General features: G+C 46.1%; 1 protein-coding gene across 1 annotated transcript in view; it reads left to right on the top strand.

Annotated features, from left to right (window-relative positions):
- The window catches only part of LOC138296891 (solute carrier family 22 member 7-like), a 297169-nt gene that overhangs the window by 185970 nt on the left and 93791 nt on the right, over positions 1-17408 (top strand). Inside the window, exons 7-8 of the mRNA XM_069236387.1 lie at positions 14393-14502; positions 14603-14817. Of these exons, the coding sequence (XP_069092488.1) occupies positions 14393-14502; positions 14603-14817 (325 nt within the window). The remainder of the gene's footprint in view (positions 1-14392; positions 14503-14602; positions 14818-17408) is intronic.

Genomic DNA, 17408 nt, shown 5'->3' with positions numbered 1-17408 from the left:
TTTCATGCACAAAATCTATCCTTTGAGGGTATTTCTTCTTTGTATGAGTACTGTACAATGTTGCATACATGCATAGAGGAAAACAGAAGAGAAAGCCTCAGGGAGGTGCAGAATTCTGGCACACGCCCATCTCTATAAGTCATTGTAGATATGTATTTGCATCAAACTCTATGGGTGGATGCATGGGAATGGTTATACAACACCCCCCTGAGGCAACGTAATGCAAGGCAGTGCACTGCACTACACTGAATTTCTTTTGTTTATAATTCAACACAAATAATGGTTAAAGTTGCTTTTAAAATACCAGTCTGAATTTTGAGTACAGGCTGCGTTAAAAAAGAAATGCAAACATGAAGCTAAATCTTATAAATCAAATGTAAGTTTTTTCTTATAAATGTTTAGGTTTAAATTACACTTTAAACGATAGACTAATCTTTTAATATTTTGAATAGACTGCTATAGCAGACTAATATGATACCTTAACATAAAGACACTCGACAAATATTAGATTTTTCTATTTTTAAACAACGGAAGGTGGTTCTAACAAGCACTATTTTTTGAAGTTTTATATTTTATGGGTTTGTATGTATTTTTGAAGGAAATTCAACTTAAAACTAGACAACAAAACATGGAGATGGGCAAAACCAAGATGTTGCCGCACTGGTGTTGGATCACCTCCCAGTTTTGGGCAGCCGTAGTTTGATCATCGATGGCCAGCACTTTCTGCCACTTTCCACAATAATCACCATACGTCGGTACGCTGGGATGGCTTTGGGTTGGTGCTGGAGGACATCTGGTGGAACACTGTCTCCTGATGCTGCAGTTGGTGTTGGCAGAGAGGTGTGTGCTTCAGTGTGATCATCCCGCCCCTCCACTTTTGGTAGGCGTGTGGGATGCTTAGACCTCATGTGTTTCCACATTCCTGAGATCCCATGTGAATACTTTTTGCTAGCACTGGAAGATAAATCCTTGCATATATGTGTCAGGTGACGATTTTAGCATTCTCCTTCTCACCTTCAGGGGTCGTAAAAAGCTGCCAGGTTAATGATAGTTTCACAAGTGGTAGAGTTGGGTCCTTCTCCTCTTCAAGATCATCCCTCTCTCCTGGTGATGCCAGTTTAAGAGAGGAATTCCCTCAAACAATTGTAAAACTACAAAAAGAGCAGGAGGACACAACACAAGGTTCCCTGACAGCTAGGTGCTAATCCAAAATGAGGTTAAAATGGTGGGAACTTGCTCTAAATGGTGCAAAACAGTGATTTTAAGCAATTAGAAGTCTTTCATGTGTGTGTCATAGGTCCTGCGGTACTGCAGTGGGACTACGACACCCAAAACAAAGCAAATTCTCAGAAAGACTCAAGGGTCCCTTATTAGTTGACCCAATTAGAAAAGCTCTTGGTTGAAACCTAAATAAAAAAAAACACTCTGTCATACTAAACACAACCTTTTAAAAATATTTTGGCAGGCTTGTGTTACTCTTGTGTGGCGCGGAACAGGAAGTACAACGCACACAGAGACACCACCGGGGTCATCCTTTGGTGGTATAGGGCCCTTGGGGGTACCGCAGGACCACAGAAAGTGAAATCAAATAAAATGCATATCATAAGGTAACTTTTAATATTAAAGCGCACTATTGAAAATGCATCATACAATCTAAAATCAAAAGTATTGTTATGGTTAAAGCTGAAAATTAGGTTTTACCTTACGTTAAAAAAAGACCTAGATATGCAGTGAAAAATAACGAAGGCTAAACTGATGTTATAGTTAGGTATGGTAAAAAGATCTTGCTTTGCGTTAAACAAACCACATAAGTTCACTAAAATGTATTTAAAGTGAAGTTATAGTTAGGTATGGAAAAAAGACGTTAACATGATAAAAAAAATAGTAATTCACTGAAGAAAACCAAACTTAAAGTGGCGTTATAGCTAGGTATAGAAAAAAATCTAGAAAATCACTGAAGAAAACCAAAGTTTAACGAGACGCTATAGTTAGGCAACAATGTTTGTGATAACAATGTTTCAAACCTGAAAAATCACTGAAAGTCCGCATTTATAGTTCAGGGATCTAACTATAACTTGTGCCCCCGCCATGCACTGATTATGACCTCACACACTACCTCACTCATAACATTTTCAGTGGCATCATTGATGACATCACTGATAATATCAACCATCCTACTGCTGTTCAAATTACTCTATAAACAGTGCAGCATTTCAATCATGCAAGTAACTAGTGATTGGTGCAGAATCATGTTAAGCATAAACCACCCTTCAAACACACAAGCCCCCTTGTGTGAGCTAATATCCTCCTACACACAGCCGTTGAACCATACCAAACTCTTCGTGAATACCCAACCTCATCAATCAAACAAACATTGGTGGGCAAGCCCATTGTGGCCACGGCCTTTACCCTGTGAACAACTCTACATGGAGAATCCACTTCCTGCAGACACCCAAGCCTCATTACTACTAAGTTATAGCTCCTACTAAGCATAGTCTTTGCCTTGTTCCAAACACTTCCTGGATAGCAGAGCTCTCATGGGTAATGAATCAGACCTAGGTGGAAAAGTTTCTAACCCTTCCAGGGAGAACCCACCTACTTTAGACACCCAAAGCCCCTTAGGTGGTGAAGTACCTACTACCACACCTTTATTCTGTACGGAACACTTTGTACGTCACCAACCTCCTGTGGGCAATCAACTAGGCACGAGTGGGCAATTACCAGGTCTTCACACATGTTCACCTCTTCTCATGCAGAGACCACTCCCTCCAGACTCTCATGGGTCCTTAGGGGAGTGAGGAGCTACTATGTGCAACCTTTGTCCTGAAACAGAGCTTTTACTGATATCCATCCTCTTTTGGGCAATCAACAAGAGATTTGTCAGCAAGGCACATTAGCAATAAAAGTGCTACATAAAAAGAGGTCTAGATGTACCTTGCTGAATACTTTCCAATATGATAAGCATGTACCAAACTGTCACATTCATTGCATGATGTCATGAGTGATGTCATAAATTATGGCATGAGTGATGTCATATAGGAGGTCAGCAGTGTTTAGTGCCAGGAGAACCGCCACGTTTCGGATAGTAGAGCCTCAGCTGGCTCTACTGGTAGAAACCTTTGACCGAGAGCCTGAGGCACATCAGCCTGTCAGTCAATGGTCTCAGTCTTTCTACCTTATTGAGGAGCGGATGTACTGATATCATCTTTGCAGCAGGCTGGCCTGGCTTATAGTGGGTACCTTGTGGTACTTACACCCTGTGCCAGGTCCAGTTATCCCTTATTAGTAGAATAGAGGTGTTTCTAGCCGCTTAGGCTGATAGAAGGTAGCTATGGCAGAGCAGCTTAGGCAGAACTAGGAGACATGCAAAGCTCCTACTATACCACTTATATCATATAGCACTATATCACAAGAAAACACAATACTCAGAGTTACTAAAAATAAAGGTACTTTATTTTAGTGACAATATGCCAAAAGTATCTCAGTGAGTACCCTCAGTAAGAAGGTAAGTAATATACACAAGTCATATGTACACAAACCCAAAACAGGTAAGTAAGAGTCAGAAAAGTAATGCAAACAGTGTAGAATTACAATAGGTTGCAATAGGCAAACATAGGTCTAGGGGCAACACAAACCATATACTCCAAAAGTGGAATGCGAATCACAAATGGACCCCAGACCTATAGGAGCTTGTAGAGGGTCGCTGGGTCTGTAAGAAAACAATCAGGGTGTCCAAGATACCCCACCCCAAGACCCCGAAAAGTAGGTGTAAAGTACACCTACTACCCCAAAAGGACACAATAGTCGTGATAGGGGGATTCTGCAAGAACCACAAACACCAGCAAAGCACTGAAGACGGATTCCTGGACCTGAGGACCTGCAAGGCAAGAGGACCAAGTCCAAGAATCGCAATAGTGTCCAGGGGGGCAGGAGCCCAGGAAATCCCGGATGAAGGTGCAAGGAAGCTGCCTCTGGATGGAAGAAGCTTAGGATTCTGCAACAAAGAAGAGAGCTAGGAACTTCTTTTTTGGATGGAAGATGTCCCCTGGCGTGCTGAAGGTTGCAGAAGTCTTCCCACGCAGAAATATCGCAAACAAGCCTTGCTAGCTGCAAGGGATGCGGAAGAGGTTTTGGGTGCTGCTGGGGACCAGGAAGGACCAGGATGTCGCCCCTTGGAGGAGGAGACAGAGGAGACGCTCAGCAACTCAGAGAGCCCCCACAGAAGCAGGCAACACCCACAGAAGCACCCGAACAGGCACTTAGAAGATTTGTGAACCGGAGCTGACTCAGAGTCACAAAGGAGGGTCCCACGACGCCGGAGGCCAACTCAGAGGGTTGAGCATTGCAGGATGGAGTGCTGGGGACCCAGGCTAGGCTGTGCATGAAGGAAATCCTGGAAGAGTGCACAGGAGCCGGAGCAGCTGCAAATCACGCTGTACACAGGTTTGCAGTCTAGCTTGGGAAGGCAAGGACTTACCTCCACCAAACATGGACTGAAGGATCACTGGCCTGTGGGAGTCACTTGGATAGAGTTCCTGTGTTCCAGGGACCATGCTCGTCAGGATGAGAGGGGACCCAGAGGTCCGGTGATGCAGTCTTTTGGTGTCTGCATTAGCAGGGGGAAGATTCCGTTGACCCACTGGAGATTTCTTCTTGGCTTCCAGTGCAGGGTGAAGGCAGGTGACCCCCAGAGCATGCACCACCAGGAAACAGTCGAGAAAGCCGTCAGGATTAGGCGCTACAATGTTGCTGGTAGTCGTCTTGCTACTTTTTTGCGGTTTTGCAGGCGACCTGGAGCAGTCAGCGGTCGATCCTTGGCAGAAGTCGAAGAGGGAAGTGCAGAGGAACTCTGGTGAGCTCTTGCATTCGTTATCTGAAGAATTCCCCAGAGGAGAGACCCTAAATAGCCAGAAAAGGAGGTTTGTCTACCGAGAAAGGAGGATTGGCTACCAAGAAAGGTAAGAGCCTATTCAGAGGGGGTCTCTGACATTACCTGCTGGCACTGGCCACTCAGAGCAGTCCAGTGTGCTCCCAACACATCTGTTTCCAAGATGGCAGAGGTCTGGGACACACTGGAGGAGTTCTGGGCACCTCCCCTTGGAGGTAGTGGTCAGGGGAGTGGTCACTCCCATTTCCTTCATCCAGTTTCGCACCAGAGCAGGGCTTGGGGATCCCTGAACCGGTGTAGACTGGCTTATGCAAAGATGGGCACCATCTGTGCCCATCAAAGCATTTCCAGAGTCTAGGGGAGGCTACTCCTCCCCAGCACTTCACACCTATTTCCAAAGGGAGAGGGTGTAACACCCTCTCTCAGAGGAAATCCTTTGTTCTGCCTTCCTGGGCCAGGGCTGCCTGGACCCCAGGAGGGCAGAATCCTGTCTGAGGGGTTGGCAGCAGCTGCAGTGGAAACCCCGGAAAGGCAGTTTGGCAGCACCCGGGTGATCATTGAATTGTCCCCCCCATTCCAGAATGGTATTGGGGTGACAATTCCATGATCTTAGACATGTTACATGGCCATGTTCGGAGTTACCATTGTGACCTATATGTAGTGCACACATGTAATGGTGTCCCCGCACTCACAAAGTCTTGAGAATTTGCCCTGAACGATGTGGAGGCACCTTGGCTAGTGCCAGGGTGCCCACACACTAAGTACCTTGGCACCCAACCTTCTCCAGATGAAGGTTAGACATATAGGTGACTTATAAGTTACTTATGTGCAGTGGACGTTATTTCATTCAGGCTGCAGTGGCAGGCCTGTGTGAGAATTGTCTGAGCTCCCTATGGGTGGCGAAAGAAATGCTGCAGCCATAGGGATCTCCTGGAACCCCAATACCCTGGGTACCTAAGTACCATATACAAGGGAATTATATGGGTGTACCAGTGTGCCAATGAGAATTGGTAAATGTAGTTAGTCACTAGCCTGCAGTGACAAATTTAGAAAGCAGAGAGAGCATAAACACTGAGGTTCTGGTTAGCAGAGCCTCAGTGATACAGTTAGGCACCACACAGGAAACACATACAGGGCACATACTATGAGCACTGGGGTCCTGCCTAGCAGGATCCCAGTGACACAGGGGCTAAAACATACATACATACAGTGAAAATGGGGGTAACATACCAGACAAGATGGTACTTTCCTACACAACCCCCCCCCCCAAACGAAGGACAATAAGACTAGCCTTGTCCTGATGAGTCTTCACTGTCTAAGTGGAAATATCTGGAGAGTCCATCTGCATTGGAGTGGGTACTCCCAGGTCTATGTTCCACTGTATAGTCCATTCCGTGTAGAGATATGGACCACCTCAACAATTTAGGATTTTCACCATTCATTTGTTTTAGCCAAAGTAGAGGTTTGTGGTATGTCTGAACAATAAAGTGAGTACCAAACAGGTATGGTCTCAACTTCTTCAGTGCCTAGACCACAGCAAAGGCCTCCCTCTCTATGTCAGACCAACGCTTTTCTCTAGGGGTCAACCTTCTGCTGATAAAAGCAACTGGTTGATCCTGGCCCTCAGAATTCAGTTGTGATAAGACTGCCCCTACCCCTAATTCAGATACATCAGTTTGAACAATGAATTTCTTGGAGTAACATGGGCTTTTTAGGACAGGTGCAGAGCACATGGCCTGCTTCAGCTCCTCAAAAGCTTTCTGACAGCTAACTGTCCATAATACCTTCTTAGGTATTTTCTTGCTTGTGAGATCATTAAGAGGGGCCGCTATGGAGCCGTAACTCTTGTTGAATCTCCTGTAGCACCCTGTGAGGCCTAAAAAGGCTCTCACCTGGGTCTGAGTTGTAGGGGGAACCCGATCCATGATAGTTTGGATTTTCCCCTGAAGTGGTGCAATCTGTTCTCAACCAACCAGGTGTCCCAGATAAACTACTTTCCCCTGCCCTATCTGGCACTTTGAGGCCTTGATAGTGAGGCCTGCCTTTTGCAGGGCCTCCAAAACTTTCCAAAGGTGGACCAGGTGCTCATCCCAGGTTGAGCTAAAGACAGCAATATCATCAAGATATGCTGCACTGAAAGCTTCCAACCCTTGCAGGACTGTGTTCACCAACCCCTGAAAAGTGGCAGGTGCATTTTTCAAACCAAGGGCATTACTGTGAATTGGTAGTGCCCTCCTATGGTAGAAAATGCAATCTTTGGTTTAGCATCTTCTGTCAATCTGCTCTGCCAATACCCTGCAGTTAGATCAAAAGTGCTAAGATACTTGGCAGAAGCCAGTGTATCAATGAGCTCATCTGCCCTGGGTAATCTACGCAAAACCTCATCTCCCTCTTTCCATCTTTGGTGTGAGGTTTTGGTACAAGCACCACTGGGCTAGCCCATGGGCTTTCATAAGGTTCAATCACCCCCAAATCCAACATTTTCTGCACCTCTTGTTTAATGCAGTCTCTGAAATGGTCAGGCTGCCTATAAATTTTACTTTTGACAGGGAGGCTATCTCCAGTGTCAATAGTGTGTTCACACCAGGATGTGGTACCTGGTACAAGTGAAAAGAGGTCTGAAAATTGGCTTAGGAGATTGATGCAGTTGTCTTTCTGTTCTGCAATCAGACAATCGGCTAAAACTACTCCCTCCACTAAGGCATCTGCTTCAGTGGTGGAGAAGAGATCAGGGAGAGGATCACTCTCTTCTTCCTGTCCCTCATCTGTTGCCATGAGCAGGGTGAGATCAGCCCTGTCATAGTAGGGTTTCAGGTGGTTGACATGAATCACCCTAAGGGGACTCCTGGCAGTGCCCAGGTCTACCAAATAAGTAACCTCACTCTTCTTCTCAACAATTAGATGGGGTCCACTCCATTTGTCTTGGAGTGCTGTTGGGGCCACAGGCTCCAATACCCACACCTTCTGTCCTGGTTGGTACTGGATCAGAACAGCCTTCTGGTCATGCCATTGCTTTTGCAGCTCCTGGCTGGCCTGAAGGTTTTTACTGGCCTTTTTCATGTACTTAGCCTTTCTGGATCTTAGGCCAAGTACATAATCCACTATGTCCTGTTTAGGAGCTTTTTAAGGTTGTTCCTAACCCTCCTTCACACGAGTCAGTGGACCTCTTACAGGGTCCCTAAAGAGGAGTTCAAAGGTGCTCAAGTCTGCTCCTTTTTGGGGTACCTCCCTGTAAGCAAAAAGGAGGCAAGGTAACAGGACATCCCACCTCCTCCTGAGTTTTTCAGGGAGTCCCATTATCATACCTTTGATAGTTTTATTAAACCTCTCAAGCAGACCATTTGTTTGTGGATGGTAAGGGGTGGTGAACTTGTAGGTAACACCACACTCCTTCCACATTGCTTTTAGGTATGCAGACATGAAGTTGCTACCTCTGTCTGACACCACCTCTTTAGGAAAACCCACCCTGGAAAAGATTCCCAGGAGGGCCTTTGCCACTACAGGAGCTGTAGTGGTCCTTAAAGGTATGACTTCAGGATATCTTGTGGCATGGTCCACTACCACCATGATAAATCTATTACCTGAAGCAGTAGGAGGGTCAAGGGGGCCAACTATGAAAACCCCTACCCTTTCAAAGGGCACCCCAACCACTGGAAGTGGAAATAGAGGGGCCTTTGGAGTGCCACCAGTCTTGCCACTGGCTTGGCAGGTCACACAGGACTTACAAAAGTCTTTGGTGTCCTCTGACATATGAGGCCAGTGAAACAAGGGGACAAGTCTTTCCCAAGTTTTCGTCTGACCCAAATGCCCAGCCAAAGGAATGTCATGTGCTAGAGTGAGAAGAAACTCTCTGTACTGCAGGGGAATAACCAATCTCCTGGCTGCTCCAGGTTTTGGGTCCCTTGACTGTGTGTACAAGAGGTTATCTTCCCAGTATACTCTATGACTGTCACTGACATCCCGATTTTGCAGCTTGACAGCTTACAATCTGAGACCCTCTAATGTGGGACAGGTTTGCTGTGCCACACTCAGCTCTTCCCTGGCGGGCCTATCTCCACCCAAATGCTCAGCATGCTCCTCTGGTGTAGGTTCTGCACAGGGAGGAAATTCCTCTTCCTCAGAAGGGGAATCATTTGTAGAGGGAGGGATAATGGGTAGGGATTTACCCTTTTTACCCCTAGCTTTAGAGAGCACTTGGTCCATTGTTCCAGGATCCAAGTTACCCTGTCCTTTTTGCTTTTCGGCCTGAACCCTGGTTAAAGCAAAACTATTCCCAGGAATGCCCAGCATTGATGCATGAGCCTCCAACTCCACTTCTGCCCAAGCTGATGTCTCCAAATCATTCCCTAGTAGACAGTCTACAGGTAAATCTGTGGCTACCACAACTTTCTTTGGACCAGTAAACCCCCCCCCCAGTTGAGATTCACAACAGCCATGGGGTAGCTAAGAGTGTTGTTATGAGAGTCTGTCACTTGGTACTTCTGACCAACTAGGTGTTGCTCAGGGTGGACCAGTTTTTCTATCACCATAGTTACATTGGCTCCTGTGTCCCTGTACGCCTGAACCTTAACACCATTTATTAGGGGAAGTTGCTTGTACTTATCCATATTAAGGGGACAAGCAACCAAGGTGGCAAAATCAATGCCACCATCAGAGACTAAAACAGCCTCTGTGGTCTCCCTAACAAGACCAACCCCAACTACATTGCCAATAGTGAGCCCAGCTACTCCCTTGGATTGGCTATTAGTAGTAGATTTCCCACCACCACTGCTATTACTAGGGGCATTAGAATTTGCAGCAGGGGTTGTGGTGGTGGGAGGTTTGGTGTTTTTCTTTGGGCAGCTGGAATCAGTTGCCCAATGGCCTTTGACTTTACACAAATAACACCAAGGCTTTTTAGGTTGCTTATTTTAAGAGGATTTGGACCCACCACCCCCAGAGCTTTTTTGTGGGCCTGATGAAGACTCAGAATGTTTACTTTTGTCCCCACCCTTCTCAGAAGACTTACAATCCTTCTTCTTGCCATCCTTGTCACCCCGTATGAACTTTTCTGTTCACCCTTGTTCTGACCCACTTGTCTGCCGTCTTTCCCAATTATTGGGGAGATGTCAGATCTGAGTCCACTAGGTATTGGTGCAATAAGTCAGACACACAGTTGTTCAGAATATGCTCTCTCAGAATACGATTGTACAGGCTTTCATAGTCAGATACCTTACTGCAATGTAACCAACCTTCCAAGGCCTTCACTGAACAGTCCACAAAATCTGTCCAGTCTTGAGAAGACTCTTTTCTGGTGTCTATGAACTTAATACTGTATTGTTCAGTGGTTAAGCCAAATCCATCCAAGAGTGCATCTTTCAAAACTTTGTAGTTATTGGCTTCACTTTCTCTAACAGTAAGGAACCTATCCCTACCCTTTCCAGTGAAAGATAGCCACAAATTAGCAGCCCACTGCCTTTGAGGGATCAACTGTACCATACAGGCCCTCTCAAGTGCAGCAAACCACTTATTAATGTCATCCCCTTCCTTGTAAAGGGGGACTATCTTGTGCAGATTCCTGGAATCGTGCTCTCTAACAGGATTGCTATCAGGAATACTGCTGCTGCCACCATGGGGAACCAACCCCAACCTCTGTCTTTCCTTCTCTATGTCTAGGGATTCCCTATCTAAGGCCAGCTGCTGCTGTTTAAGCTTCAGTCTGGTATCTTCAACCCTCAACTTTTTGAGTTCCCTTTCTAACAAGTTATCCTCATTATGCTTTGACACAGATGAAATTTGGGAAGTTTCAGAGGGGGACCTGTCCCTAACTGTCTGGTCCCTGGTAACCTGGCCTCTAGGAATAAAGGATGCCCTACTGTTATGGGAACCTCTATCACTACCAGCATCACTAGGTGCCCTGCTATGGGGCAGACCCTTGTCAGAACCCTCCCCAGCTTCTCCAGGGGACTCCTCTGATTAAGACTGGGAAGCTTCTCCCTTTTCTAACCTCTCATTTGATGGTCCAGACTGGTTCTGGTCATCTACAACAAGCATGTTAAAGAGAAACTCTTTTGTAGGGTTCTTTCCTATACTGAAATCTCTATCCAGGCAGAGACCCCTCAAACTTTTATAGTTCAAACTCTCATATGTTGCATTAACAGTCTTGAGACTGGACTCTACAACACACATGATAGTAAAGGTTTAAGGATAGTGAGAAAAGAAAAAGTTTTAGAACTTTAGAAAGCACAGAAAAAACTTTTTCTAACTTTGAGAAAACTTTTAGAAGTTTTAAGAAACTTTTCAGAACTTTGTAAAAAGTTTTAGGATAGAAAAGTAAACTTTTTTGGTTAAGTGTACATATATACGGAACTATTTGGTATATGATTCTCTTATGAAAAGTACAACATGACAAAGTGGTAAAGCAGTTGCAAGTACTTATCCCACCGCTGCATCACCAATGTAGGAGGCTGGCCTGTCTTATAGTGGGTACCTTGTGGTACTTACACCCTGTGCCAGGTACAGTTATCCCTTAATAGTAGAATAGAGGTGTTTCTAGCAGCTTAGGCTGATAGAAGGTAGCTATGGCAAAGCAGCTTAGGCTGAATTAGGAGACATGCAAAGCTCCTACTATACCACTTATATCATATGCACAATATCACAATATCATAAGAAAACACAATACTCAGAGTTACTAAAAATAAAGGTACTTTATTTTTATGACAATATGCCACAAGTATCTCAGTAAGTACCCTCAGTAAGAAGGTAAGTAATATACACAAGTCATATGTACACAAACCCAAAACAGGTAAGTAAGAGTCAGAAAAGTAATGTAAACAGTGTAGAATTACAATAGGTTGCAATAGGCAAACATAGGTCTAGGGGCAACACAAACCATATACTCCAAAAGTGGAATGCGAATCACGAATGGACCCCAGACCTATGGGAGCTTGTAGAGAGTCGCTTGGACTGTAAGAAAACAGTCAGGGTGTCCAAGATACCCCACCCCAAGACCCTGAAAAGTAGGAGTAAAGTACACCTACTATCCAAAAAGGACACAATAGTCGTGATAGGGGGATTCTGCAAGAACCACAAACACCAGCAAAGCACTGAAGATGGATTCCTGGACCTGAGGACCTGCAAGGCAAGGGGACCAATTCCAAGAGTCGCAATAGTGTCCAGGGGGGGGCAGGAGCCCAGGAAATCCCAGATGAAGGTGCAAGGAAGCTGCCTCCAAATGGAAGAAGCTTAGGTTTCTGCAACAACAAAGAGAGCTAAGAACTTCTCCTTTGGATGGAAGATGTCCCACGGCGTGCTGAAGGTTGAAGAAGGACCGGTGATGCAGTCTTTTTGTGCCTGCGTTAGCAGGGGGAAGATTCCGTCGACCCACGGGAGATTTCTTCTTGGCTTCCAATGCTGGGTGAAGGCAGGTGACCCCCAGAGCATGCACCACCAGGAAACAGTCGAAAAAGACGGCAGGATTAGGCGCTACAATGTTGCTGGTAGTCATCTTCCTACTTTGTTGTGGTTTTGCAGGCGTCCTAGAGCAGTCAGCGGTCAATCCTTTGCAGAAGTCAAAGAGGGAAGTGCAGAGGAACTCTGGTGAGCTCTTGCATTCGTTATCTGAAGAATTCCCCAGAGGACAGACCCTAAATAGCTAGAAAAGGAGGTTTGGCTACCAAGAAAGGAGGATTGGCTACCAAGAAAGGTAAGAGCCTATCAGAGGGGGTCTCTGACATCACCTGCTGGCACTGGCCACTCAGAGCAGTCCAGTGTGCCTCCAACACCTCTGTTCCCAAGATGGCAGAGGTCTGGGACACACTGGAGGAGCTCTGGGCACCTCCCCTGGGAGGTACTGGTCAGGGGAGTGGTCACTCCCCTTTCCTTTGTCCAGTTTCGCGCCAGAGCAGGGCTGGGGGATCCCTGAACTGGTGTAGACTGGCTTTTGCAGAGATGGGCACCATCTGTGCCCATCAAAGCATTTCCAGAGGTTGGGGGAGACTACTCCTCCCCAGCCCTTCACACCTATTTCCAAAGGGAGAGGGTGTAACACCCTTTCTCAGAGGAAATCCTTTATTCTGCCTTCCTGGGCCAGGGCTGCCTGGACCCCAGGTGGGTAGAATCCTGTCTGAGGGGTTGGCAGCAGCTGCAGTGGAAACCCGGGGAAAGGCAGTTTGGCAGCACCCGGGTTCTGTGCTACAGACCCGGCGGATCATGGAATTGTCCGCCCAATACCAATTCCATGATCTTAGACATGTTACATGGTCATGTTCGGAGTTACCATTGTGACGCTATACATAGGTAGTGACCTATGTATAGTTCACGCGTGTAATGGTGTCCCCGCACTCACAAAGTCCTGGGAATTTTCCCTGAACAACGTGGGGGTACCTTGGCTAGTGCCAGGGTGCCCACACACTAAGTAACTTGGCACCCAACCTTCACCAGGTGAAGGTTAGATATATAGGTGACTCATATGTTACTTATGTGCAGTGAAAATGGCTGTGAAATAACATGGACATTATTTCACTCAGACTGCAGTGACAGGCCTGTGTAAGAATTGTCTGAGCTCCCTATGGGTGGCAAAAGAAATGCTGCAGCCCATAGGGATCTACTGGAACCCCAATACCCTCTGTACCTAAGTACCATATCCAAGGGAATTATATGGGTGTACCAGTGTGCCAATGAGAATTGGTAAATGTAGTCACTAGCCTGCGGTGACAAATTTAGAAAGCAGAGAGAGCATAAGCACTGAGGTTCTGGTTAGCAGAGCCTCAGTGAGACAGTTAGGCATCACACAGGGAACACATACAGGGCACATACTATGAGCACTGGGGTCCTGCCTAGCAGGATCCCAGTGACACAGGGGCTAAAACATACATACATACAATGAAAATGGGGGTAACATGCCAGGCAAGATGGTACTTTCCTACAATCTTTTTCTGTACAGACGCGTCAGACAAAGCCTGGCATTCCCAACCAGCAAACAAGATTATTGACTTGCACACACTGCGTCAGGACCATTACTTCTATGTTTTTCAACAACAAACTCCTGCTTTGGGTCCGAAAAGCAAAGCTTTGGTGTCTTCAGTAAAGACGTCATAGCAATGGCTCTGTTGAGGGCAGAGATCTCCGCCAGGGTGTGCTCTGCCAGGGTACAAGAGCACATGGCTCAGCTGACCTGGTGGTCAGAGCACAGACCACTAAAGCTTTACCAAGCACCTAAGTACAATCAAAAGAATAATGGAAGTAGTCAATGCAAAGTGCAGTCAGCAGTAATGGGAAAGCACATGTTGTGCCCCAAATAAAGGGTGAACCCTGACGGTTACCTAAAGTAGTGATGGCTGAAAATGTTATGCTTGTGAACTGATGTCAGGGTTCTAATCATATTGAGAGATGCTCAGCTTGGTCGGGGGTATGCCAAATTAATCATGGGCTTATAACCAGTAAACAGAAAGCAACTGAGAAAGCCACAGAAGAATAAAATAAAATATACAAAAGCTACAACTTCTTATTGTACTTTGTTCTTAGACACTCCGTAAAATCGCAGAAGAGGAGAACACTGGTACAAATTACTCATATATTGACTTATTCAGAACCCCGGTACTGAGAAGGATCTCGGTCTGTGCAGCGGTGGTATGGTAAGGAGATGCTTTATAAAAGGTGAACTTCCTTTGTTTATTGTCTCAGCAAATGTGCTCCCAGCTAACTCCATAGGATTGCTTGTCCCCTGTCTTGTAGGTTTGGTGTGGCCTTCTGTTACTATGGAATCAGCCTCAACATCACAGGACTTGGGCTAGACATGTACATGACCCAGTTCGTTTATGGAGCCATCGAAGTACCATCCAAGTTGGGCGTATATGTCTTCATGGACAAGGGCGGCAGACGTCACGCGCAGGCCTGGACCCTGCTGATCACCGGCTTCTGCATAGGCATAAACACTGTCATTCCAGTCTGTGAGTTTTTTCTGGCATCAAAAATTTGTTTCAGCATCTTTTACTTACCGAAATGTACTCCTGAACTCCAGAGAGATACACTGCTCATTACAATCAGACCTTTAGAACAAGGGTGAGACACAAGTACAGAAGAATGAGTTACATTTGGATCATCATCAGAAGTACAGTAACTCACCATTAAACTTACTCAAAGTAACCTGCCCTGCTCTGAAGCAACCTTGTCCAGGAATTTGTCACCTCACATTTCTTTAAAGATTGGTACCCTAAGAATGCTCAGTCCATATCGCTGAATGTGGTCTTGTTAAAGACATTCTGCAGCCCTTTCTTTGCAGGACCTCACAGACCCATTAATCCTTTATAGATCCCCAGTTATCTTTTCCCTGTCTGTGCCTCTCTTTATCTTGGTTGTGGAGGGTGGTAATCCCTCCTTTCTCTCCTCTCGCCAAAACCCAAGTTACTTCACCCCTTGTTCTCCCCCTAGGAGCTTTTCTTTACACATTTCTGTATTTAGATTCCTATACAACACAGACTTAGCCACATGGACATCCAAGCACTTCACATATAACAGAGAGACACAAGTGCAGGCTAGAAAATGGAAAAGAGAAGAGAGAGAAAACAGTTCTGGGTAGCTAGGTGGAGCCTGAAGAGTAAGGCCTTCAGTTCTTCCATTTGTGGTGAGCCTGAGGTGTTCTGGCTGTTGGTGATGGCCATGACAATGCCTCTTACAACACCATGGTATTTATTGTTTTTGAGATATCCAGTTAGACACTGAGGGCCCGATTAAGAGTCTGCCGGTCTAAAGACCGCCAAACTTGCAGTGGAGGTTGGATAGCTGCAGCTGTGGTGGTCTGACAGCCATATTACAAGATTGGTGGTTGCTGCCATCAAAAGACCACCATCTCCACCAGGTTTTCTGATCCCGATGGGACAATGGGATGATGCCGGTCGTGGTTGTAATCAGCCACGACGGCGCTGAAGTCAGCACCACCATGCTGATTACAACCATGTTCTCTGCCAGCCTTTTCATGGCAGTTTAACCACCACAAAAAGGCTAGTGGAAAACAAGTGCTGGGGCCCCCTGCACTGCCCACAACATTGTCCTGGGCAGTGCAGGGGTCCCCCTCCCCAGCACCGTCGGAATGCACACTGTCTGCTGTGCAGACAGTGCGCATTGTGATGGCGCTGGGGGGCACCCTGTGAGATAGCACTGGACTTAGCACCTTGGATTCAGTCAGCCGAGTGGAAAACTCATAATGGGGCCGGTGGGGAGACTGCCAGTTCTGCGGTGGTCTCCTCACCACGGGTCTTGTGGTCGGCTTTTCCAACCACCAAACCTGTAATCAGGCCCTTAATCTACATCTTGAGACTAGTTTGTTTTTCGAGTACCTAGAAAGGCCGAGATGGGTCACTATAAAACAAAAAAAAAACTAACAGCCGCGGACCCCATAAATGTGCTTTGCGTACCCCCAGGTGTCCCCGGACCACAGTTGGGGAACTGCTGGTCTAAAACTAACCATCACAGACTTGTAGGTGTGTGATGGTTAGTAGTTATGTTGGTAGTGTCACTGGCAGCGCCTGCAGGGGCAATGGGAGGCCTACTGACGAGGGTCCTGGCACTTTTTTAATTTACAAATTAAGCACATTACCATCCCCAACAATAAAATAATGCATATCATCCCCTCACTTCCTTCATCCCTTCTATGCCCCTTCATTCCGCACCTCTTCTAAGCCCGCTCAAGGCATATCCTCATCGTCCCATGAACTTGGGCTTCTTCAGGCATGTTCAAGCTTGAACAAGGGTCTGCCAGCCCACTAGTCATTCCTTCCACAATCCTAGATCCCGCTCTGCATGGTTTTATTATCTCACCTGTCACAGTCTAGGCTCATCTGAGTGGTCAGCAGTCCAGGATAAATGCCTGGAGGCAAATGGTGGGAGCTAATGCATGGCTATGCATCTCTTGGCTAGGAGAAATCCCAGTGTTTCAAATCTATTTTGCATTTATCAATAGTTTTTTGGGCTTCAGTATTAACCCCAGAAAGGCACTGTAACATCTGTTTCCAGTGGCAACAATGTGACACCACTAAGGTGCTCCACCACATCAGTGCAATATTTGTTGAGCCTGTTGCATGTCCAGGTCAGGCTCTCACCACAACTCCGGCATGCTGTGGAGCAGGTGGGGAAAACTCTATGCATTTTCTGCAGTTTAAGACAGATAAAATGTAAATAATGCAAATAGGCCAATTTATATCTAGCATTATTGCCCACGTCCTGTACGAGGGCACCTGCTCTATTCTACTCAGTGGCTGTAAGGAGTTGTGGAAGACCAGCTTCCCACAGCATATGCACCTTCAAAGGTCGGCACATTTAATCTTTCTTTAATGCTTTAATGCGTGAGATTAAACCTCTTCTGCTCCCTGCATCTAATATCAATTCCTCTGTATGCGAAAGAATTGGTTCAGAAGGGAAAGCGATCCCGATCTCACGCACTGCCCTGGACAGCTTTGCATATTGAAGAAACTGTCCCGTGCCCAATTGAGAATTGACAAACTTACCAGCTCTCTACAAATCCCCTAAAGTCCGGCACACCCCA

This window comes from Pleurodeles waltl, chromosome 5, assembly GCF_031143425.1.
Source record: "Pleurodeles waltl isolate 20211129_DDA chromosome 5, aPleWal1.hap1.20221129, whole genome shotgun sequence".
Taxonomy (NCBI): domain Eukaryota; kingdom Metazoa; phylum Chordata; class Amphibia; order Caudata; family Salamandridae; genus Pleurodeles; species Pleurodeles waltl.
This window is presented reverse-complemented; position numbering and strand designations above follow the sequence as displayed.